The 24455-nt window shown below is 42.4% G+C and overlaps 1 protein-coding gene across 1 annotated transcript in view; it reads right to left on the bottom strand.

Moving 5' to 3' along the window:
- The window catches only part of NOD2 (nucleotide binding oligomerization domain containing 2), a 110636-nt gene that overhangs the window by 19887 nt on the left and 66294 nt on the right, over nucleotides 1–24455 (bottom strand). The window contains exons 6-8 of the mRNA XM_089689491.1: nucleotides 15951–16034; nucleotides 13561–13644; nucleotides 13388–13471 (exon numbers count right to left, since the gene is read on the bottom strand). Of these exons, the coding sequence (XP_089545617.1) occupies nucleotides 13388–13471; nucleotides 13561–13644; nucleotides 15951–16034 (252 nt within the window). The remainder of the gene's footprint in view (nucleotides 1–13387; nucleotides 13472–13560; nucleotides 13645–15950; nucleotides 16035–24455) is intronic.

Here is a 24455-nt window from a genome sequence, read left to right as displayed (position 1 = left end):
TATTTTTATTAAAGCCATAGTCGAAACATCAGACTTGCCGGACCCTTGATAGCAGGCAGCGCCAAGTGTTGTTTTTAGAAGGAAATATGTCTCGAAAATAAACAAGAGGTCCCCAGACTTGGAAGTGGACCCCTTGGCACTGGAACCGCAACCAGATAGAACCAAGGACCCCGGGGGAGGGGTCCGATGCACAAGACTATGACATTCTGTGCAAAGATTGACTTCTTTATTGTTACACATAGAATGTTGAAATTGTTAATGATTGAAGAGGAGTATAACCCTCGTGCTAACTGAGGTTTAAGTTGTGAGGTTTTATTTATTTCTTTTTTTAATTGTTTTGTTCTGAGGTAGGGTAAGGAAGGGGGTTGGGGTGTCAGCTGGGACAAGAATGAGCATAGTTTGTGACAAATTTTGCTCTGGGGGTAGCAGACAGAAAAGGGGTCAACATCTTTACCAAGTAATTACAGACCTGTTAATTTAACTTCTATAGCTGGGAAAACACTGGAGAGTTTAATAAAAGACCACATAGATGAGTTCTTGCTGGAAAAAAATATTTTAAGCAATAGACAGCATGGATTCATGAAAGACAGAAGTTGTCATACAAATCTGATTTCTTTTTATGAGGGGGTGAGCAAAACCTTGAACAGAGGGGTGGCGGTGGACGTGGTATACTTGGATTTTGCAAAAGCGTTTGACACAGTTCCCCACACATGGCTAATGTGTAAGGTAAAGTCTACGGGCTTGGAAAAATCTGTATGTAAATGGATAGAAAACTGGATAAAAGATTGTATTCAAAGAGTAGTGGTTAATGATTCATACTCTGAATGTCTGGGGTCATCAGTGGTGTACTCCAGGGTTCAGTGTTGGGACCCTTACTTTTTAATATGTTTATAAACGATATAGGGTCTGAGATTGAAAATGCCATTTCAGTCTTGCAGATGACACCAAACTGTGCAGTGGAATAACGTCCTTACAGGATGTCTTCAACTTATAAGCCGACCTCAATGCACTGTTTAATTGGGCAACTATGTGGCAAATGAGGTTTAATGTTGATAAATGTAAGGTTATGCACTTGGGGGCTAAGAATATGCATGCATCATACATACTAGGGGGAGTACAACTGGAGGAATCAATGGTGGAGAAAGATCTGGGAGTTCTGGTAGATCACAAGCTTAATAATGGCATGCAATGCCAAGCTGAGGTTCTAAAGCGAGCAAAATCCTCTCCTGTATTAAAAGAGGTATAGAGAGAGAGATATCATATTACCCCTGTACAAATCATTAGTAAGACCTCATCTGGAATATGTAGTTCAGTTTTGGGCACCAATTCACAAAAAGAACATTGGGGAACTTGAGAAAGTACAGAGAAGGGCAACTAAACTGATACGAAGCAAGGAGGAGCTCAGCTATGAGGAAAGATTAGAGGAACTGAATTTATTCTCTCTTGAGAACAGGAGATTAATGGGGGATATGATCAACATGTATAAATACATCAGTGGTTCATATAGTGAACTCAGTGTAGAGCTATTCACCCTGAGGTCAACACAGAGGACAAGGGGGGGACTCTTTACGTCTGGAGGAAAAGAAACTTAATCTCCAAACACGGAAAGGTTTCTTCACAGTGAGAGCTGTAAAAATGTGGAATAGACTCCCTCAAGAGTTGGTTCTAGCCAGATCACTGGATTGCTTCAAAAAAGGCCTGGATTGTTTCTCAGATACACAGAATATAACTGGATACTAACATTTATAGGTAAAGTTGATCCTGGGAATATCCAATTGCCTCTCAGGGGATCAGGAAGGATTTTTTTTTCCCAGCAGGAGCAAGTGTGTGTATATATATATATTTATATATATTCATCCCAAGTATGAAAGGATAGCTAAACCCAAGAACAAAAATGTGATATGTTGCAGTCAGACCTTAGACATAGTGACTGCATTTGTTTTCATTTTTTCAGGCTAAGGACATTTTCAGCAGCACATAAAATACCCGTTGATCTTGCCAGAAATGCTGTGTACTTGTCACTTCTTGCGAAAAGAACCGGAAGCATAAAACACAGTTGTTTTCCTTTTGTAAACTGCTAATCTCCCCATTCCTCTTGTAATGGAGATGAACAAAGGCAGACATGTTTGCAGTCCAGTGTGGTTGACAACCATGGCTTCCCCCATAGATACAGTGGAGGAGTGAGCATTGTCATGCTAGGACAGTGCATGCATTTTTCACAGAATTAGCAGGTGGAAATAAAGGGAAAGAACCAGTAAGTTGCAATAAATTAATTTTTTTGTTTTTGGGTTTAGATACGCCTTGACCCTTTGCCAGACTTGAGCTTTGTGAATGATTTGACTTGTAGGGGTGAAGCAGTGGATAGTTTATGGACTACACAAATGACACTTAATCACAGCCTTTGGGCAATAAGAGAAGGGGTTCCTTTGCTTTCTGCTGCATTGTGGCCTGACTGATAAACGCACCATTGTTTATTCTTTAAGGACTAAAAATTATCCTAAACCAGCATCATGGTGTGCTAATATGTCAGAGTGTCACTTGTGTTAAAACCATAAAGTCCCAAGAAACGTTTATTGGAACTCTCTATAAATACATGTAAAAGTTCCAGAGGTATATTAGAAAAGAGCGCATTTGATGTAATGTTCTGATCCTGAGGGTAGACGGTTAGTTCCTAATGATGACTAGCTGTCAATTATCCCAATGAAGGACACTCAGCCACATTCTCCTTATGGGAAAATTGGGTCTCAATGTCAAATAGCTCATGTTCTGATTGGATACAAGAACTTTTACACATTTGAAGGTTAGAAAAACTTCTTGGTTTATTTGGCCTTCGGGGAAGGGGTCATCTCCATATTTAGTCCCAAGTGTCATTGTCCCCAGTGTCCATGTAGCACAAAAACCCATATAGTTCCATGACTACCAATTTTCCCTTTACATTTAGCATGATGTCTTTTTTTTTTTTTCATTTTTTGCTGGTGATTATGAGAAAAACAAGAAGCAGATTGGTTGCAGCTACTACAGCAATTCATCTGTCACAATTAGAGATGAGCCAATTGATTCAATAATCTGAGGATTTTGGCTGTTCCCCTTACATGGCGGAATATTTGAATATTTGCATGCAGGTTTGTGCAGTTTAATGCAGGCGATTGCTGATCATGATCGTTTGAAAAGCAGGTGGAGTCACTCGCCTGATTCCTGAATGGGTTGGCTCATCTCTAGTCATAATATTTCACTTTGAAATGTAAAAGCAGCTCCTTTATGTCGTAAGTTTATGACACAATTACCAGTTATTACATTTTAAGATCCTAATGATATATCCCTTTTTGACTGACAATACATTAAAAAAATGGAAGGTGGTGGCAAAAAAATAGAAAGGTGTCAGTCATTCCGCAGATCCAAACATTTTGATTTTGGTTTTGATTGGTCAAATGCAGTGATGAGCTAAGGTTTAGGCCAAATCCAGTTCGCCCAGAACCCGAGGAAAGTTGTCATATGGTAACAGGATAGTGGTCCTATCAGATGTGGCCAGGGGAATTCCTGCCCTGCAGCCACACATTTGAAAGGCATGGCGATGATGGTGACATCTTTGACCTAATGGGGTTTATTTACTAAAGCTGGAAAGCGCAGAATCAGGCTCACTTCTGTATAGAAACCAATCAGCTTCCTGGTTTTATTGCCAAAGCTTAATTGAACACGCTGAGGTTAGAAGCTGATTGGTTTCTATGCAGAAGTGAGCCTGATCTTGCATCCCCTAGCTTTAGTAAATCAACCCCAGTATGACCACATGGCCATATTTGGACAATGTCTACAGAGGGGGAAAGCAAGCCCCCCCCCCCAAAAAAAGAGGCAAAAACCAAACCCTGACCCCAAAGCCAAAATGGAAAACACTTTAAGAATAGGAAGCTGTGAGCGTTTCTCTAGTAGTGTAAGCAAAAACAAAAAAAAAATGAATATCCAAACAGATTTAGTACTTCAAAATAGACATATATATAATCTCTCTCTCTCTCTCTCTCTCTCTCTCTCTCTCTCTCTCTCTCTCTCTCTCTCTCTCTCTCTCTCTCTCTCTCTCTCTATATATATATATATATATATACATACATACAGTGCTTAGCATACAAGAGTACACCCCAACAAATTGTTCAGAAAATCTTTCCTTTCAGAACCAACATTTTCTATGGGACACTATACTACAAAATACTCCCACAAATGCGGTCTATTGATTGCAAACAAGATTTGCTCATTTGCACACACACAAAAAATTTTTTCTAACAGATTCATTCAAGACCATATTGCAAAAATAAATATACCCCAATGAAAGTCTTAGGAGCAAAGCTAAATTTTAGACAACAAAATCCTAATTAACAAGAATTCAACTACATGTGAGTCTAATTATTCATTAACCACTTGCCGCCCAGCCTATGGTCAAATGACGGCCGTGTGAACATTTTGTCCCTCTGGGAGGGCGTCATATGACATTCTTCCCGAATCGCGCTTTGCGTGTTCCCGCAGGGCTGAGCTGTGGCAAGATCTGTCACCGGCCGTTTACCTCGGACACGGCTGATGACAGATCTGTGTACCGGCCCCTTGACCAATCACAGCAGGTCACATGACAGTTGTTTACAATGGATGGCTTCCTTTCATGCTATCCATTGTATACAAGTGTGTCTAGCTGTGAATGGTCACAGTGATCACATGCACAGGCTGGGCCAATTACAGCCCATCTGTGTCATGTGATTAGCCGTGGCCAATTACAGCTAATCACAACAAAAAAACGGAATAAATCGATTTCATTCCGTTAAATGCTTGCTTATAGCAGAGAAATTCTTTGCTATAAGCAATCAAGTTGTGTAAAAAAAAAAATTACTGATCACTTCCCCAAAGTAGTACAATGTTACTGTGGCAACATTATACTACTTTGGCCATAGTGTAATTTGAAAAAAAATCTTAAAAAAAGAGAAAAAATTTAATTAAAAAAAAAATTATTAAAAAAAATTATGTCCCTGATCACCGCTACACCAGTTATATGCTGATGCTGTACTGCACTGATGACAGCTGTAAAAAAAATTGTGAAAATAATGTTTTTAATTTCTGTATTTTACGAAAAATTATGTCAGAAAAATTACAACTTCAAAAAACTCGCCATGCCTCTTATGAAATACATCAGACTGTCTACTTTGCAAAAAGGGGTCATTTGGGGGATATCGGTACTGTTCTGACATTTTTGGGCCTCAAGAAATTAGATTGGCTGTCAGTACTTCAGGATTGATCAATTTTCAGATATATCCCATAGTTTGTGAACTCTATAACTTTCCTACAGACTAAATAATAAATACTGATTTGGTTTTTTTCACCAAAAATGTAGCACAATACATCTTGGCCTAAGCTTATGAAGAACAATTATTTATTTGCAAACTTTTATAACAGAAACAAAGAAACTGTCTTTTTGTGTTAATTTAGCAAAAAATAAAAGCCCCAGTGGTGATTAAATTCCACCAAAAGAAAGCTCTAGTTGTTTGAACAAAAATAAAATAAAATTTTAGTTTGGGTACAGTGTTACATGACTGCGCAATTGTCATTCAAAGTGTGAGAGCGCTGAAACATGAAAATTGGCTTGGGCAGGAAGGGGGTAAAAGTGCTCGTTATTGAAGTGGTTAAACAGGCGTTCAGCAGACAGTTGATTATAAAAGGGTGTTACTTAAAAAAGAAACCCCCTTCCCATTTCATGTACTCTGGAGTGATGAGACCAAGATAAATGTTTTTGGAACTGATGGCTTCAAAACTGTATGGCGTCGCAAAGGTGAAGAGTACAAAGAAAAATGCATGGTGCCTACAGTGAAACATGGTGGTGGCAGAGTCCTTCTGTGGGGCTGCATGAGGGCTACTGGTGTCGGGGAGGTGCATTTCATTGATGGTATCATGAACTCACAGATGTACTGCTCTATATTGAAAGAAAAGATGCTACTCCATGCCCTTGGTCATCGTGCACTTTTCTAACATGACAATGATCTAAAATACACATCTAAGGCCAATATTGCATTTCTGAAGTAGAACAGGGTGAAAGTGATTCAGCAGTCTCCTGATCTGAACCCAAACGAACACCTATGGGGAGTTCTGAAGAGACAAGTTAACCATCAATCTCCACCCAACATCTAGGCTCTAAAAGAGGTCGTTCTTGAAGAATGCAAAAAGATTGATGTTGCAATATGTCGCCAACTTGTTCAATCCATGCCTAGAAGACTTGGTGCTGTCCTTACAAATCATGGCGGTCATACAAAATACTAGATATAGTAGTTTTTGTTGTGAGGTGTATTCATTTTTGCATCTAATTTGAGTAAAACTGAAGATTTTGTAATCTAAGTTATATTATTAACCTTATTTTCATGAAATGAGCTAAACAAATGTTCTATAAAACTCAGTTTTGTAAAAATTTTGGAAATTGTTCTTGTGTTCATTGAGATATTGATTAAAATCTTACTTTTCAAAAGGGGTGTACTCATTTATGCTGAGCACTGTACATATATATATATATATATATATATACAGTGACGGAAATGAGTATTTGATCCCCTGTTGATTTTGAATGTTTGCCCACTCACAAAGAAATGATCAGTCTAAAAATTGAATGGTAGGTGTATTGTAACACTGAAAGACAGAATAGCAACAAAAAATTCAAAAGAAATGCATGTCTAACAAATTATGCACTGATTTGCATGTTCATGAGGGAAATAAGTATTTGATCCCATTTACAAAACAGGACTTAGTACTTGGTGGCAAATCTCTTGTTGGCAATAACAGAGGTCAGACGTTTCCTGTAGTTTGCCACCAGGTTTGCACACATCTCAGGGGGGATTTTGGCCCTCTCCTCTTGGCAGATCCTCTCCAAGTCATTAAGGTTTGGTGGCTGACGTTTGGCAACTCGAACTTTCAGCTCCCTCCACAGATTTTCAATCGGATTAGGTCTGGAGACTGGCTAGGCCACTCCAGGACCTTAATGTGCTTCTTTTTGAGCCACTCCTTTGTTGCCTTGGCCGTTTTTTTGGGTCATTGTCATGCTGGAACACCCATCCACAACCCATTATCAATGCCCTGGCTAAGGGAAGAAGATTCTCACCCAAGATTTGACGGTACATTGCCCCATCCATAGTCCCTTTAATGCGGTCCAGTTGTCCTGTCCCCTTTGACAGTTGGTATGGTATTCTTGGGGATATAGGCAGCATTCCTCCTCCTCACCAAACATGGCGAGTTGAGTTGATGCAAAGAGCTCGATTTTGGTCTCATCTGACCACAACACTTTCAACCAGTCCTCCTCTGCATCATTCAGATGTTGAGTGGCAAACTTCAGATGGGCTTTCTTGAGCAGAGGGACCTTGCAGGCACTGGAGGATTTCAATGCTTGTCGGCGTAGTGTGTTACCAATTGTTTTCTTGGTAATTGTGGTCCCAGCTGCCTGGAGATCATTGATAAGATCTTCACGTGTAGTTCTGGGATGATTCCTCACTGTTCTCATGATCATTGACACTCCACGAGGTGAGATCTTGCATGGTGACCCAGACCTAGGGAGACTGACAGTTGTTTTGTGTTTCTTCCATTTGCGAATGATTGCACCAACTGTTGTCACCTTCTCACCAAGCTGCTTGGCGATAGTTTTGTAGCCCAGTACAGCCTTGTGTAAGTTTACAATCTCGTCCCTGACATCCTTGGACAGCTCTTTGGTCTTTGCCATGGTGGAGAGTTTGGAATCTGATTGTTTGATTGTTCCTGTGGACAGGTGTCTTTTATACAGGTAACAAAATGAGATTAACAGTACTCCCTTTAAGAAACTGCTTCTAATCTCAGCTTGTTACCTGTATGAAAGACACCTGGTAGCCAGAAATCCTGCTGAATGATAGGGGATCAAATACTTATTTCCCTCATGAACATGCAATCAGTGCATAATTTGTTAGACATGCATTTCTTTTGAATTTGTTGTTGCTATTAAGTCTCTCGGTGTTAAAATACACCTACCATTTGATTTTTAGACTGATCATTTCTCTGTGAGTGGGCAAACATTCAAAATCAGCAGGGGATCAAAAACGTATTTCCTTCACTGTATATATATATATATATATATATATATATACTGTATATATATATATATATATATATATATATATATATATATATATACACTCAGGGGCGGACTGACAACTCATGGGGCCCCTGGGCAATAGGGGATCATGGGGCCTCTGTGTCCTCACCCACACTCAAACCATACTCAAAAAAGCCTATGAAAGGTACCAGAGGCATGTCATTGGGCCCCCTACTGTCCCCGGGCACTTAGGCAGTGCCCGAGTTCCCAAATGGTCAGTCCACCCCTGTATACACTATATTGCCAAAACTATTGGGACACCCCTCAAAATCATTGGCTTCAAGTGTTCCAATTACATCCATGGCAACAGATGTATAAAATCAAGCACCTAGGCTTGCAGACTGCTTCTACAACCATTTGTGGAAGAATGGTTCACTCCCAGGAGCTCAGTGAATTCAAACGTGGTACCGTGATAGGTTGCCACTTGTGCAATAAGTTCATCCGTGAAATTTCCTTGCTACTAAATATTTCACAGTCAACTGCTAAAAAAATGTGGTATTACAATAAAATGGAAGCCAGTGGAAACAACAGCCACGAAGTGGTAGGCCATGTAAAATGACAGAGCAGGGTCAGAGCATGCTGAAGAGCACAGTGCACAGAAGTTGCCAACAGTGAATAACTAAAGATCTCCAAACTTCATGTGGCCTTCAGGTTAGCACAACAACAGTATATAGAGAGCTTCATGGAATGGGTTTCCATGGCCAAACAGCTGTATTCAAGTCTTACATCACCAAGTTCGATGCAAAGCGTCGGATGTAGTGGTTTTACACTGGACTCTAGAGCATTGGAGACGTGTTCTCTGGAGTGATGAATCAAACATCTCTGTCTGGCAATCCGATGGACATTTCTGGGTTTGGCGGTTGCCAGGAGATCGGTACTTTCCTGACTGCATTGTGCCAAGTATACAGTTTGGTGGAGGGGGGATTATGGTTACATAGTTACATAGTTAGTCTGGTTGAGAAAAGACAAAAGTCCATCCAGTTCAACCATTAAAAAAAAGTTATAATCCTATACCCACAGTTGATCCAGAGGAAGGCAAAAAAACCCAGCAAAGCATGAACCAATTTGCTCCTGCAGGGAAAAAAACTCCTTCCTGATCCCCCGAGAGGCGATCAGATAGTCCCTGGATCAACTTTACCTATAAATATTAGTAACAGGTTATATTCTATGTATCTAAGAAAGAATCCAGGCCTTTTTTAAAGCAATCTACTGAGCTGGCCAGAACCAACTCTTGAGGGAGTCTATTCCACATTTTCACAGCTCTCACTGTGAAGAAACCTTTCCATGTTTGGCGATTAAATTTATTTTCCTCCAGACGTAAAGAGTGCCCCCTTGTCCTCTTTGATGACCTCAGGGTGAATAACTCTACACCGAGTTCACTATATGAACCACTGATGTATTTATACATGTTGATCATATCCCCCCTTAATCTCCTCTTCTCGAGAGAGAATAAATTCAGTTCCTCTAATCTTTCCTCATAGCTGAGCTCTTCCATGCCTCTTATCAGTTTGGTTGCTCTTCTCTGTACTTTCTCCAGTTCCCCAATATTCTTTTTGTGAATTGGTTCCCAAAACTCAACTGCATATTCCAGATGAGGTCTTACTAATGATTTGTACAGGGGTAATATGATATCTCTCTCTGGAGTCTATACCTCTTTTAATATACAGTGGGGCAAAAAGGTATTTAGTCAGCCACCAATTGTGCAAGTTCTCCCACTTAAAAAGATGAGAGAGGCCTGTAATTGGCATCATAGGTAGACCTCAACTATGAGAGACAAAATGAGAAAAAAAATCCAGACAATCACATTGGCTGATTTGGAAAGAGTTTATTTGCAAATTATGGTGGAAAATAAGTATTTGGTCACCTACAAACAAGCAAGATTTCTGGCTCTCACAGACCTGTACCTTCTTCTTTAAGAGGCTCCTCTGTCCTGCACTCATTACCTGTATCAATGGCACCTGTTTGAACTTGTTATCAGTATAAAAAACACCTGTCCACAACCTCAAACAGTCACACTCCAAACTCCACTATGGTGAAGACCAAAGAGCTGTCGAAGGACACCAGAAACAAAATTGTAGACCTGCACCAGGCTGGGAAGACTGATTCTGCAATAGGCAAGCATCTTGGTGTGAACAAATCAACTATGGGAGCAATAATTAGAAAATGGAAGACATACAAGACCACTGATAATCTCCTTCGATCTGGGGCTCCACGCAAGATCTCACCCGTGGTGTCAAAATGATCACAAGAACGGTGAGCAAAAATCCCAGAACCACACGGGGTGACCTAGTGAATGACCTGCAGAGAGCTGGGACTAACGTAACAAAGGCTACCATCAGTAACACACTACGCCGCCAGGGACTCAGATCCTGTAGTGCCAGACGTGTCCACCTGCTTAAGCCAGTACATGTCCGGGCCCGTCTGAAGTTTGCTAGAGAGCATTTGGATGATCCAGAAGAGGATTGGGAGAATGTCATATGGTCAGATGAAACCAAAATAGAACTGTTTGGTAGAAACACAACTCGTCGTGTTTGGAGGAGAGAGAATTCTGAGTTGCATCCAAAGAACACCATACCTACTGTGAAGCATGGGGGTAGCAACATCATGCTTTGGGGCTGTTTCTCCGCAAAGGGACCAGGACGACTGATCCATGTACAGGACAGAATGAATGGGGCCATGTATCCTGAGATTTTGAGTGCAAACCTCCTTCCATCAGCAAGGGCATTGAAGATGAAACCTGGCTGGGTCTTCCAACATGACAATGATCCCAAACATACCGCCCGGGCAATGAAGGAGTGGCTTCGTAAGAAGCATTTCAAGGTCCTGGAGTGGCCTAGCCAGTCTCCAGATCTCAACCCCATAGAAAACCTTTGGAGGGAGTTGAAAGTCCGTGTTGCCCAGCGACAGCCCCAAAACATCACTGCTCTAGAGGAGATCTGTATGGAGGAATGGGCCAACATACCAGCAACAGTGTGTGCCAACCTTGTGAAGACTGACAGGAAACGTTTGACCTCTGTCATTGCCAACAAAGGATATATAACAAAGTATTGAGATGAACTTTTGATATTGACCAAATACTTATTTTCCACCATAATTTTCAAATAAATTCTTTCCAAATCAGCCAATGTGATTGTCTGGATTTTTTTTCTCATTTTGTCTCTCATAGTTGAGGTCTACCTATGATGCCAATTACAGGCCTCTCTCATCTTTTTAAGTGGGAGAACTTGCACAATTGGTGGCTGACTAAATACTTTTTTGCCCCACTGTAAGAGAGGATTTTGCTCGCTTTAGAAACCGCAGCTTGGCATTGCATGCCATTATTAAGCTTGTGATCTACCAGAACTCCCAGATCCTTCTCTACCATTGATTCCCCCAGTTGTACCCCCCCCCCCCCAGAATGTATGATGCATGCATGCTCTTAGCCCCCAAGTGCATAACAATGGTGTGGGGTTGTTTTTCAGTGCATATACACTGTATTGCTGAAAGTATTGGGATACCTGCCTTCAAACACACATGAACTTTAATGGCATCCCAGTCTTATTCATAGTTCAATATTAAGTTGGCCCACCCTTTGCAGCTATAGCAGATTCAACTCTTCTGGGAAGGCTGTTCACAAGGTTTAGGAGTGTGTGTATGGGAATGTTTGACCATTCTTCCAGAAGCACATTTGTCAGGTCAGGCACTGATGGCAGACGAGAAGACCTGGCTCGCAGTATCTCTTCTAAAGTATCCCAGAGGTGTTCTATCGGGTTGAGGTCAGTACTCTATGCAGGCCAGTCAAGTTCCACCACCCCAAACTCCCTTGTCCATATCTTTATGGACCCTGATTTGTACACTGGTGTACAGTCATGTTGGAACAGAAAGTGGCCATCCCCACACTCTTCCCGCAAAGTTGGGAGCATGAAATTTTCCAAAATGTCTTGGTATGCTGATGTCTTAAGAGTTTCCTTCACTGGAACTAAGGGGCCAAGTCCAACCCCTGAAAAGCAACTCCACACCATAATCCCCCCTCCATCAAACTTTACACTTGGCACAATGCAGTCTGGCAAGTACCGATCTCCTGGTAACTGCCAAACCCAGACACGTCCATCGCATTGCCAGACAGAGAACAGTGATTCCTCACTCCAGAGAACACATCTCCACTGCTCTAGAGTCCTGTGGCGGCGTGCTTTGCACCACTACATCCAACGCTTTGCATTGCACTTGGTGATGTAAGGCTTGGATGTAGCTGCTCAGTCATGGAAACCCATTCTATGATGCTCTCTACACACTGTTGTGCTAATCTGAAGGCCACATGAAGTTTGGAGATCTTCAGCTATTGACTCTACAGGCAGTTGGTGACTTCTGCTCACTGTGCGCTTCAGCATGCGCTGACCCCACTCTGTCATTTTACGCAGCCTACCACTTTGTGGCTGAGTTGCTGTTGTTCCCAGCTGCTTTCGCTTTGTTATAATATCACTAACGGTTAACCGTGGAATATTTAGTAGCAAAAAAATTTCACAGATGGACTTATTGCACAGGTGGCAGCCAATCACGGTAAAAGATAATAGCTGCAAAGCAAAGTTTCTTTTCACAGTCAAATGGATATATTCATATGCAAGATGTTACTTCAACAGTAATTGTAACCTATAGACTTTAGAATCCATCTGCAGGGTTGTTGGGGATCAAAGACAACCAGAATAGCTTAAAGTGCTAGGGGGCCTATGCTAGGTCAAATTCCCCTCTGGTAGCAGAGTACTACTAAGGCAGTATTGTAATAAACTTGTACATACGCAAGGGAAGTTATGCTTCAGCAAGGTTAAATCCACAAGTCATAGTGCATTTCATACAGCATGATGTAGAGCATGATGTATTTCTTTACTGTATTTGCTAATTTTATTTATAGTTTTTATCACAAGGGCTTTTCATATTTTGCTACCGCTAACAAAACAAATTACAAATACAGTGGGTTGAATTGGATGGACTTTGTGTCTTTTTTCAACTAGACTATATAACTGTTGAAAAAATAATTAAGCCTGTATTTAATTCAAGGGAAAGGCAATGGCAATGCATCCTACAGTAAGATTAGTTAATTTTTTAGATAAGACTTCTATTTAGCTCCTTTTGAAAAAAAATAGAATTAATCAAATTTCAGTGTGAAAGATTGCAATTCCTTCCCTCCATATGGGAAAAAATAGAATTGAGGGAATTAAAATGTGAAATATATACTTATATATACTTTTTAATGCAAGTACTATAAAATAAGTCTCCTTTTCTTACCTAATCCATATCAAGCTCTTGCTATTTTGTAATGAATCCGCAATAGCCTTTGCTCCAGTATCACCCACTCGATTTCCCCAGAGTCTGAAGTAAGACAATTCAGCATTACCAAGTTATATAGTTGCTTTTATAATATAATAGATTCAAACTTTTAATTATTTTCTCTTACTTACCCCAGATATTTTAGTGACTGATTTTCCCTTAGTCCTTCTGCTAATATTTGTCCACCAACCTCAGTTATACAGTTGTTCCCCAATCTAAAAAAAGATTTCAGCTTGCAATTTATTTTTGAATACAAGTTGACAAAAATGTATTTCTGGCCAATGTTGTAATCACACTATATGTAAAAGAAATACGTATTTTATGGAAAATGAAAGAATAATCTCCATTATTATGTATGAGTTAGTATTCATTCAGTTTTATTTTGTTCTTGATAATAGGAAAGGCTTAGATCATAGGACAGGTTTTAGTGCTAACTGTATCCCAGCTTTGGAGAATTCCCCTATCTTTCTGTTGTGTCCTCTAGACAGGAAGTGGTAATAAAAGCACTTGAACTGGTCTAGTGTGCCATATGTGTTCAGATTTCTACCCTTAATTCCTTACTCCACCCCCCACTGCCTCCACCCACCAACGTACTTACTACACAGGAGATTGCCAGTCACTTCAAGAAGAAGATCGATACAATTCATGATGAGATCTCCAGTGTCAGGCTTCGTCCTCCAACCAACATACCAGGCCCAACACCACACTCAATACTCTCCTCCTTCGACCCTGTTACCAACGAGGAAGTTACCGAACTCCTTTCCAAGGCCCACTTCACCACCTGCCCCCTGGATCCTGTCCCCTCTCGACTGTTGCAGCCTCCTTCCTGCTCTATCCTAACCCACATCTCTAACCCACATCTTCAATCTCTCACTCTCCATGGGCACATTTCCCTCCCAGATCAAACATGCACTAGTTACCCCCATACTCAAAAAACCCTCGCTGGACTCCACCTGTTTGAATAACTTAAGACCAATCTCCCTGCTCCCGTTTGCCTCCAAGCTTCTCGAGCACCTTGTTCACAACCGTATAAGCGGCTATGTCACCAACAACAACCTTCTTGATCCCCGACAGTCTGGCTTCCGCTCACAACATTCCACTGAAAATGCCCTACTAAAACTCACTAACGACCTACTAACTGCTAAAAGTAATGGCCATTACTCCATACTCATATTCCTTGACCTTTCCGCTGCCTTTGACACCCGCTCCTCCTCAGTAAACTCCACTCCATCAGCCTCCATGACTTCGCTCTCTCCTGGTTCTCCTCTTACCTTTCTCAGCGCACTTTCAGTGTCACATACAACTACTCCTCCTCCGCTCCTCTTCCTCTTTCTGTTGGGATACCCCAAGGTTCTGTCCTTGGGCCTCTCCTTTTTTCTCTCTACACCTCTTCCTGGGCCAACTGATAACCTCCCATGGCTCGCAATACCACCTCTATGCTGATGACACCCAGATCTATCTCACCACTCCCCAGCTCACCCCCTCAATCTCCTCACGTATCACAAATCTACTAAGTGACATATCAGAATGCATGTCACACCAATACTTTAAACTCAAAGTTTCCAAAACCGAGCTTGTAATATTTCCTCCCCCAGATCCTCCACTCACGACTTTACCATTAAGATCAACAGCACAACCATTAGTCCTTCCCCTCATGCCAGGGTGCTAGGCTTAATCCTAGACTCTGAACTCTCCTTTGGGCCCCATGTCCAATCACTGGCTAAATCCTGCTGCCTCAACCTCCAGAACATTTCCAAAATCTGCCCCTTCCTGACCAATGACACCACAAAACAACTTATCCACGCCTTGGTTTTATCCCGCCTTGATTACTGCAACTCCCTCCTCACTGGTCTACAGTTACACAGGCTATCCCCCCTTCAGTCTATTATGAATGCTGCTACTAGACTCATACACCTTACCAACCGATCGGCGACTGCTGTCCCTCTCTGCCAATCCTTTCACTGGCTTCCACTAACCCAACGTATAAGTTTCAAAATACTAACCACAGCTTACAAAGCCATCCACAACACTGCCCCTAGCTACATCGCCACCTCATCTTCAGATATCGCCCGAATCGCCCACTCCGCTCTTCCCAAGATATCTTCTTCTCTTGCTCTCTCATCACCTCCTCCTATGCCGGTCTCCAGGACTTCTCCAGAGCCTCTCTCATTCTCTGGAACTCCCTACCACAGTATGTCCGGTCAGTCCCCACCCTGTCTGCCTTTAGGCGATCTTTGAAAACTCACTTATTCATGGAAGCTTATCTCACCTCCACCTAAGAACTGTACTTGAATCACCTCCAACAGATCATCCCCCGCAGCTATCACCTTTTGTATCACCTCCCCCTTCCTTTAGATTGTAAGCTCCACGAGCAGGGCCCTCCTATTTCTTCTATACTGAAATGTATTGTAATCGTACTGTCTGCCTTATATTGTAAAGCGCTTCACAAACTGTTGGCGCTATATAAATCCTGTATAGTAATAATTTCTTTCATAGATACAACATACAGTATTTACCTTACCTTAAGGACAAAAAATCTTGCTTCTTTTTCAAGAGATTTGCAATAGAATTCATAGAATTGTCTGTCAATCCATTGTTGAACAATCTAGAATGATTAAACACAGCATTTGGTAAAGCTAAACAACTGGCTTGTACATGACAGTTATAACCCTCAAATATATTTTATTGCAGTCCACATCTTGTTACTGATGCCCAAATAGGACACATCTTAAGTTCCTCATAATAATGAAGTTACAGTGTTTCTAAAGGAAAAAATTAAAATTACAAACATGTTATACTCACCCGCCATTGTACAGAGTGGTGAATCCTCATTGGGGACCTCCACCATCAGTGTCCTCCTCATCTATCCCTCGCCATCAGTGCTTCCTTATCTGTCCCCTGCCAGCAGTGTCCCCAACCCTCAGTGTCTATCTCATCTGTTTCCGACCATCTTTGTCCACCACGATTAGTGTCCCCTTTGTCTGTCCTCCGCCATCAGTGTTCCCCTCATCTATTCCCCACCATTATTGTCCACCACCATTAATGCCCCCCTTATCTGTCCCCCATCATAAGTGACCCCTCATCTGTCCCCCACCTTCAGTCTCCCCCACCATCAGTCTCCTCCGCCATTAGTGACTGCTCATCTGCCCCCTACCATCAGTGTACCCCACTGTTAGTGCCACCATATTTGTCCGCCATTAGTGTCCCACTCATCTATCCCCCACCAGTAGTGTCCCCTCATCTGTCCTACACATTAGTGTCCCCTCATCTGACCCCCACCATCAGTGTCCCCCACCATTAGTGCCCCTCATCTTACCCCCACTATCAGCATCCCCCACCATTAGTTCCCCCTCATCTGACCACCACCGTCAGTGTCCCCCACCATTAGTGCCCCCTTATTTGTTCTCAGTCATCAATGTCCTGCTCATCTGTCCCCCACCATTAGTGCCCCCCTCATCTGTCCCTGCCATCAGTGTCAGCAACATCCCCCCTCCACCATCAGTGACCCTAACCACAGCATGATCCTAGTCGGCATCTGACAGGAGGGAAGGTAGGCGGGCAGTACAGTCACAGAGCATCAGTCTGCTTCCCCTCCCACTTCCTGTCACATGGGAGGCATGCAGAGCGGTGCTGTCCGTTTTGCCTGTGATCCAGTGGGGAGCTGTGAGGTAAACTGCAGACATACTGCATAATCCCTCACAGCTCTGCACCAGAAATCACACCTCCGTTTTGGTGTGAACGAGACACATAGGAAACCATTGTTTTCTGTGTGTCGTGCAGAGACCTGCAGTTTTCTGCTGCAGAAAACCGCAGGTCTCTGCAGATGGTGTGAACAAGCCCTCAATCTTTACAGTACTGAGCTGAAAATAACTGTCATTGTTAAGGGCTCGTTCACACCAAAGGTTACAGAGATGTTGATTTTTCTGCATGCGTACAGCAAGGGTACAATGAAATCAATTGTTCTCTATGTGTCCTGTTCACACCACATCACTGGTATCATGTGCAGATTTTTTTGTGCAGGAACCGCTAACGTGTATAAAACTCATTGGAGCGCCCATGAAAACTGATGTAAACTCTGCAAGTGAAATCTGTGTGTCAGTTTCCATCAGTTTTTCTGCACATATGGTGTGAATGAGGCCTAAAAATATGAGCAGTTACATGCAATAAGGGTCTCTGACCATTCATACAAGCTGTAGCATGTGAATAGTGCCCCTGACTGATGCTGGAGCCAAACAATTTAGCCTCATCTGAGCACAGCAACCTATTTGCCCATCTGTAAGAGACCTAATGGGGACATTTTCCAAAGATTGGATCTTAACCCCTTGGCGCTGGCGTCTCCCGGCCCTTTAAGGGTTTCAGAAGTTGGGAGGCGGGGCAGGGTTGAGGGTCATGTGACCGTCGTGACACGCCATCATAGCGGTCACATGATTGGGAAAGGTCCCAATCGAAAGAGGAGATCGGGACCTTTCCGTGAGTACCAGATATGTGTGCTGGGAGAGCTCAGGGCGCGCGCGCTCTCAGCACATATGTTTTTTTAATAAAACACAAATGTGCAGCCGCTCGGTGTCTAGGCACAGACGGCGGGAGGCTGCACATTTGTGTTCGGCTGGCGCCAAGAGGTTAAAAGGACATCTCATTTCTCCAATAGGGCACATACAGCATTAAAAAACAAAGGATTTAACCATTTCAAAACAAAAACAAAAAACAAAAAAGGTAATGTACCACCAAAGGCCCTTCTTTAACCACTTCCCATCCACCCTATAACAGAAGTACTGCTACAGGGCGGCATGGGTGCGCAAAATCACACATATATTTATATATATATACTGTATATATATATATACAGTTGTGTTCAAAATAATAGCAGTCAGACATCACTGTTTTTGGTAGAAATCACTAATTGAAAGGGGCATGTTCAAAATAATAGCAGTGAGGAGTTCTATTAGTGAGGTCATTCATTCTTTGAAAAACAGGTGCCAATTATTGCCCTTATTTAACCACTAGCCTACAGGGCACTTATACCCCCTTTCTGCCCAGGCCAATTTCCAGCTTTCAGCGCTGTCACACTTTGAATGACAATTGCGCAGTCATACAACACTGTACCCATATGAAATTTTTATCATTTTTTTTGTGACAGATAGAGCTTTATTTTGGTGGTATTTAATCACCTCTGGGTTTTTTATTTTTTCTTAAACAAACCAAAAGCCACTGAAAATTTTGAAAAAAAAATGTTTTTTCTTAGTTTTTGTTATAAAATGTTGTAAATAAGTGATTTTTCGCCTTCACTGATGTGCGCTAATGAGGCTGCACTGATGGCAACTGATAGGCTGCACTGATGGACACTGATAGGTGGCACTGATGGGCACTGATGAGGAGGCACTGGTAGGTGGCACTGATGGGCATTGACAGGCATCACTGATGGGCACTGAAAGGCAGCACTGATACATGGCACTGATATATGGCACTGATAGGCAGCACTGATAGGCAGCACTGACTGACACTAATAGGCGGCACTGACTGGCACTGATAGGCAGCACCGACTGGCACTGTTAGGCGGCTCTGACAGGCACTGATAGACGGCACTGATGTGCACTGATAGGCAGCACTGACTGGCACTGATAGGTGGCACTGATTGGCATTGATAGGTGGCACTGACTGGCACTGATGAGTGACACTGAAAGGCAGCTCAGATGGGCACTGATATGTGGCATTGGTGTGCACTGATATGTGGCATTGATGTGGCACTGATGGGCACTGGCACGAGGCACGATGCACTGACATAAGGCACTGATGGACACTGACAGGTGGCACTGCTGGGGCCACACTGATCATCAGGGCACACTGATCATCAGTGCCCTGATGATCATTGTACATGTCCCCTCCCCGGAAAGCCGATTACCGGCTCTCCTCTCAAGCTGTCAGCGTGACAGCTCGAGAGGAGAGAAATGCCGATAACTGGCATTTCCCTGTTTACATGTGATCAGCTGTGATTGGACACAGCTGATCACATGACCGAGCCAACATCTTCGGCTCTTTCCGTGATCAGTGATCTGCTGTGTCCGAGGGACACAGCGCACCGTCGATCGCCGCGCTGCGCGCTCCCTGAGCCACGCATGCGCAGTGAGAATGGGAGGACGTCATATGACGTCCTCCCAGAACGAGAAAGCCACCTTGCGCCCGTCATATTACTATATGGCAGGCGGGAGGTGATTAAGGAAGGAAGGCAGCAAATGTTGTACATGCTGGTTACAGTGCATTTCTCTCTGAAATTCTGAGGAAAATGGGTTGTTCCAGACATTGTTCAGAAGAACAGCGTACCTTGATTAAAAAGTTGATTGGAGAGGGGAAAACATATAAAGAAGTTCAGAAAATGATAGGCTGCTCAGCTAAAATGATCGCAAATGCTTTAAGATGGCAACCAAAACCTGAAAGACGTGGAAGAAAGCGAAAAACTACCATTCGAATGGATAAAAGAATACCCAAAATGGCAAGGACTCAGCCAACAATCAGCTCCAGGAAGATCAAAGATGGTCTAAAGATACCTGTGAGTACTGTTACAATTAGAAGATGCCTATGTGAAGCCAAGCTATCTGCAAGAAGCCCCCGCAAAGTCCCACTGTTGAAAAAAAGACATGTGCTGAAGAGGTTACAATTTGCCAAAGAGCACATTGACTGGCCTAAAGAGAAATGGAGCAACATTTTGTGGACTGATGAAAGTAAGATTGTTCTTTTTGGGTCTAGTGGCCGGAGACAGTTTGTCAGACGACCCCCAAACACTGAATTCAAGGCACAGTACACTGTGAAGACAGTGAAGCATGGTTGCGCAAGCATCATGATATGGGGATGTTTCTCATACTACGGTGTTGGGCCTATTTATCGCATACCAGGGATCATGGATCAGTTTGAATACATCAGAATACTTGAAGAGGTCATGCTGCCTTATGCTGAAGAGGAAATGTCCTTGAAATGGGTGTTCCAACAAGACAACGACCCCAAACACACCAGTAAACGTGCAACATCTTGGTTCCAGACCAACAAGATTGACGTTATGGAGTGGCCAGCTCAATCCCCGGATCTTAATCTAATAGAAAACTTGTGGGGTGACATCAAAAATGCAGTTTCTGAGGCAAAACCAAGAAATATAGAAGAACTGTGGAATGTAGTCCAATCCTCCTGGGCTGGAATACCTGTTCACAGGTGCCAGAAGTTGGTTGACTCCATGCAACACAGATGTACAGCAGTTCTCAGAAACAGTGCTTATACAACTAAATATTAATTAAGTGATTCAAAGGAAAGCAAAATCTTCAAACATTTTTCAGTTTATATAGTGAATGTTTGAGTTTGTAAAGAAAAATACAAACACTGCTATTTTTTTGAACAGTCTAATATTCACTTTTCTTCAAATTTTTTTAGAGGAACAACACAAATTTGATCTATTTTTCTTCATGTTTTGATTTGGAATAGAATGTGTAGTGTTCCCAATGCATTTGTGTGTATAGAAATAAAAGCTATTAAAAGGATTTTGAGCTTTATTCACTTTTTTCAACACACTGCTATTATTTTGAACACAACTGTATATATATGTGATTTTGCAGTTCTGGGTAGGGGGCACACACAAGGCGCACATGTGCCCTACCTGCGCCTCATCTGTCAATCACCGGGTCCCGGCTGGTAATTACCCGCCGGCACTCGGAGATTGCTGAGCATCTCCGACATGGGGAAGAACTGTTTGTAAACATTGCGGTTCTCTCCCCTGTCAGCTCCTGCACACTGCTTTGCATGGCTGTGCATAGCACAGCCATGCAAAGCAGTGTTCTTACAGTGCAGCACTAGCACAGGACACAGTGTAAATTGGCACACAGCACACAGTTGACCCTTTGATCGCCCCAGATGTTAATCCCTTCCTGCCCAGTGCCATTAGTACAGTGTCAGTGATTTTTATTAGCACTGATCACTGTTTTGGTGTCATTGGGGATGTCAGTGACACCAATCAGTTCCCCCCAGTGTCAGAATGCCCACCACAGTCCCGCTATAAGTCGTTGTTCACCGCCATTACTAGTAAAAATTTTAAAAAGAAAAAATTCTAGTATTTATACTGCCATTTGTAAATGCTATAACGTTCACATAAACCAAATAATTCACAGGTATTGGAATTTTTGTTTTAGCAAAGAAATGTAGCAGAATACATTTTGGCCTAAATTTATGCCAAAATTAGATTTTTAAAAATTTTTTACTGGACATGTTTAACAGCCTCCCGCCAACCATATAAGGAAATGATTGGCACAAGGCAGTTCTCTAGTTCTGGGAGGACATCATATGACGTCCTCCCACTCTAACCACGCAGCGCGGCAATCGGTGGTGCACTGTGTCCCTCGGAGACAGCGGATTACTGATCAAAGGAAAGAGCCGAAGATGTCGGCTCGGTCATGTGATCAGCTGTGTCCAATCACAGCTGATCGCATGTAATTAAGGAAATACCGGTTATCTGCATTTCTCTTCTCACGAGTTGTTACGCTGACAGCTCAAGAGGATAGGAGAGCTGATAATCGGCATTCCTCAAAGGGGACATCTACACTGATCATCTGGGCACTGATAATCAGTGTGCCCTGATGATCAGTGTAGCCCCATCAGTGCCACCTGTCAATGTCCATCAATGCCAGCTGTCAGTGCTCATCAATGCCACCTGCCGATGCCCATCAGTGCCACATCAATGCCACATATCAGTACCCATCTGAGCTGCCTTTCAGTGCCACTTGTCAGTGCCATTCAGTGCCACATATCAATGCCAGTCAGTGCCATTTATCAGTGCTGCCAATCAGTGCCACATATCAGTGCCAGTCAGTGTCGCCTATCAGTGCCAGTCAGTGCCACCTATCAGTGCGCATCAGTGCCGCCTATCAGTGCCCATCAGTGCTGCCTATCAGTGCCATCTAACAGTGCCAGTCAGTGCCACCTATCAGTGCCATATATGAGTGCTTTCTTTCACTGCCCATCAGTGATGCCTGTCAATGCCCATCAGTGCCACCTACCAGTGCCTCCTCATCAGTGCCGCCTATCAGTGCCCATCATTACAGCCTCATTAGCGCACATCAATGAAGGACAAAAATCAGTTATTTACAAAAACTAAGAAAGAAATTTTTTTTTCAAACTTCAGTTGTTTTTGGTTTGTTTAGCAAAAAATAAAAAAACCTAGAGATGATTAAATACCACCAAAAGAAAGCTCTATCTGTCTCAAAAAATGATAAACATTTCATACAGTGTTGCATGACTGCGCAATTGTTATTCAAAGTGAGAGAGCACTGAAAGCTGAAAAATTTGCCTGGGCAGGAAGGGGGTATAAGTGCCCTGTAGGCAAGTGGTTAATAGCAAAAAGTAAAAAATGTTTTTTTCTCAAAATTGTCGCTTTTTTTTATAGCGCAAAAAATTTAAAACGTAGGCAATCAAATACCACCAAAAGAAAGCTCTATTCATTGGGAAAAAGGACACAAATTTCATTTTGGTGCAGGGTTGCATGACCACATAATTGTCAGTTAAAGTAATGCAGTGCCGTAACACAAAAAAATGGCCTGGTCAGGAAGGGGGATAAATCCTCTGGAGGGCAAGTGGTTAACTTTGTTTTCAGCTTTCCACTTACTGATTCTCCACTCACCTGTATTTTGGGTTCTAAACATGTAACAGATCCAGTAACTATGTGATGCAGAAGTCTCATAAAATAAACCAGCAACTTCCTTCCCTGGTGGAGCCAAATCCTCCTTTACACATGCCCCACCTCCGGACACTGCAGGTCACAAATGCAGTGCAAGCAGGCACAACCTACATGAGAGTTGCAACTCTGCTCTAAATTCAGGAGTACAGGAGTACAGAATTGCTACTTCACCATCACAGGAAACTGCATTAGGTGGACTTCAATTGCAGGCTCAAGAGGTATGTTTGGTACTTGGCAGGTACACTTAAGAGAAAACTGTAAGCGCAGATCAACTTTTTTTTTTACATGTCTCCATTGCTCTTCTTTAAATGTTCACAGCCTTACCCTTTGACCACCAAAATATATATTGGACTCCAAAAACAAACATATAGGGTTTGATTTACTGAGGGCAAATAGGCAGTTCACTTTCACATGCAAGGAAAATGTAAAAAAAGAGGGTTTTTGTTTGCACATGATTGAATAATAGAAGTCAGCAGAGCTTGACCTTATTCACTAAGCTCTAGTGTAAATTTCTTTGCCAAGTGCATTTTCACTTGCAAAGTGAACAGCCTGTTTGGGGTTAGTAAATCAGCACCACATTGTATAATTCGTATGTAAATATGTTCAGAACATCAACATTGGATTAAAGGTGCAAACTATTTTAAGCAATCACTTGTAATAGGTGCAATTTTAAGCATCACTTGTAATAGCATGGCTGCAAGGTTCAATAACAAATCAACACAACTAAGGGTCAGAAATTATGTATATTATGTGCAGGCATTTTCCAATATGCTGGAAGACCTGAATGACGAATAAACAAGGCAGATCCTTTTTTGGTGTGAGAGAGGCTATATGTGACCAGCCTTAAGAAGCCCATAGATGACTCAATTTTCTTTCCTTCCACTAAGGGTGGAAGGAAAGAAAATCACTTGATTCCCCCATCAACACATTCAGTGTTGATGGGGAATGCCTCTCACAGCGCTATTGTGTTCAGCCCACTGGGGGGGCTTGGGTAGCCTTCCCAGCCAGAAGAACACAAAGAATACTGATAGAGTCTCTAGCCACCAGCAGTAATTGATTACAAAAACCCCCAGTCGATCGATGGATAGATTTGGGTACAATCAGCTTGCCCATACATGGATGGAATATCGGCAGGCCCCTGCTGAATTGGCCAAATTTCAATCCACGTATGGCCAGTTTAACCACTTGCCTACCAGGCACTTATACCCCCTTATTTACCAGGCCAATGTTCAGCTTTCAGCGCTGCCGCACTTTGATTGACAATTGCGCGGTCATGCAACATTGTACCCATATGAAATTTTGATCATTTTTACCTCACAA

Source organism: Staurois parvus, unplaced genomic scaffold (genome assembly GCF_062004578.1).
Source record: "Staurois parvus isolate SC_StPar_1 unplaced genomic scaffold, SC_StPar_1.0 ptg000476l, whole genome shotgun sequence".
Classification (NCBI taxonomy): domain Eukaryota; kingdom Metazoa; phylum Chordata; class Amphibia; order Anura; family Ranidae; genus Staurois; species Staurois parvus.
The sequence above is the reverse complement of the archived record's forward strand: the minus strand, read 5'-3'. Positions and strand labels throughout refer to the sequence as shown.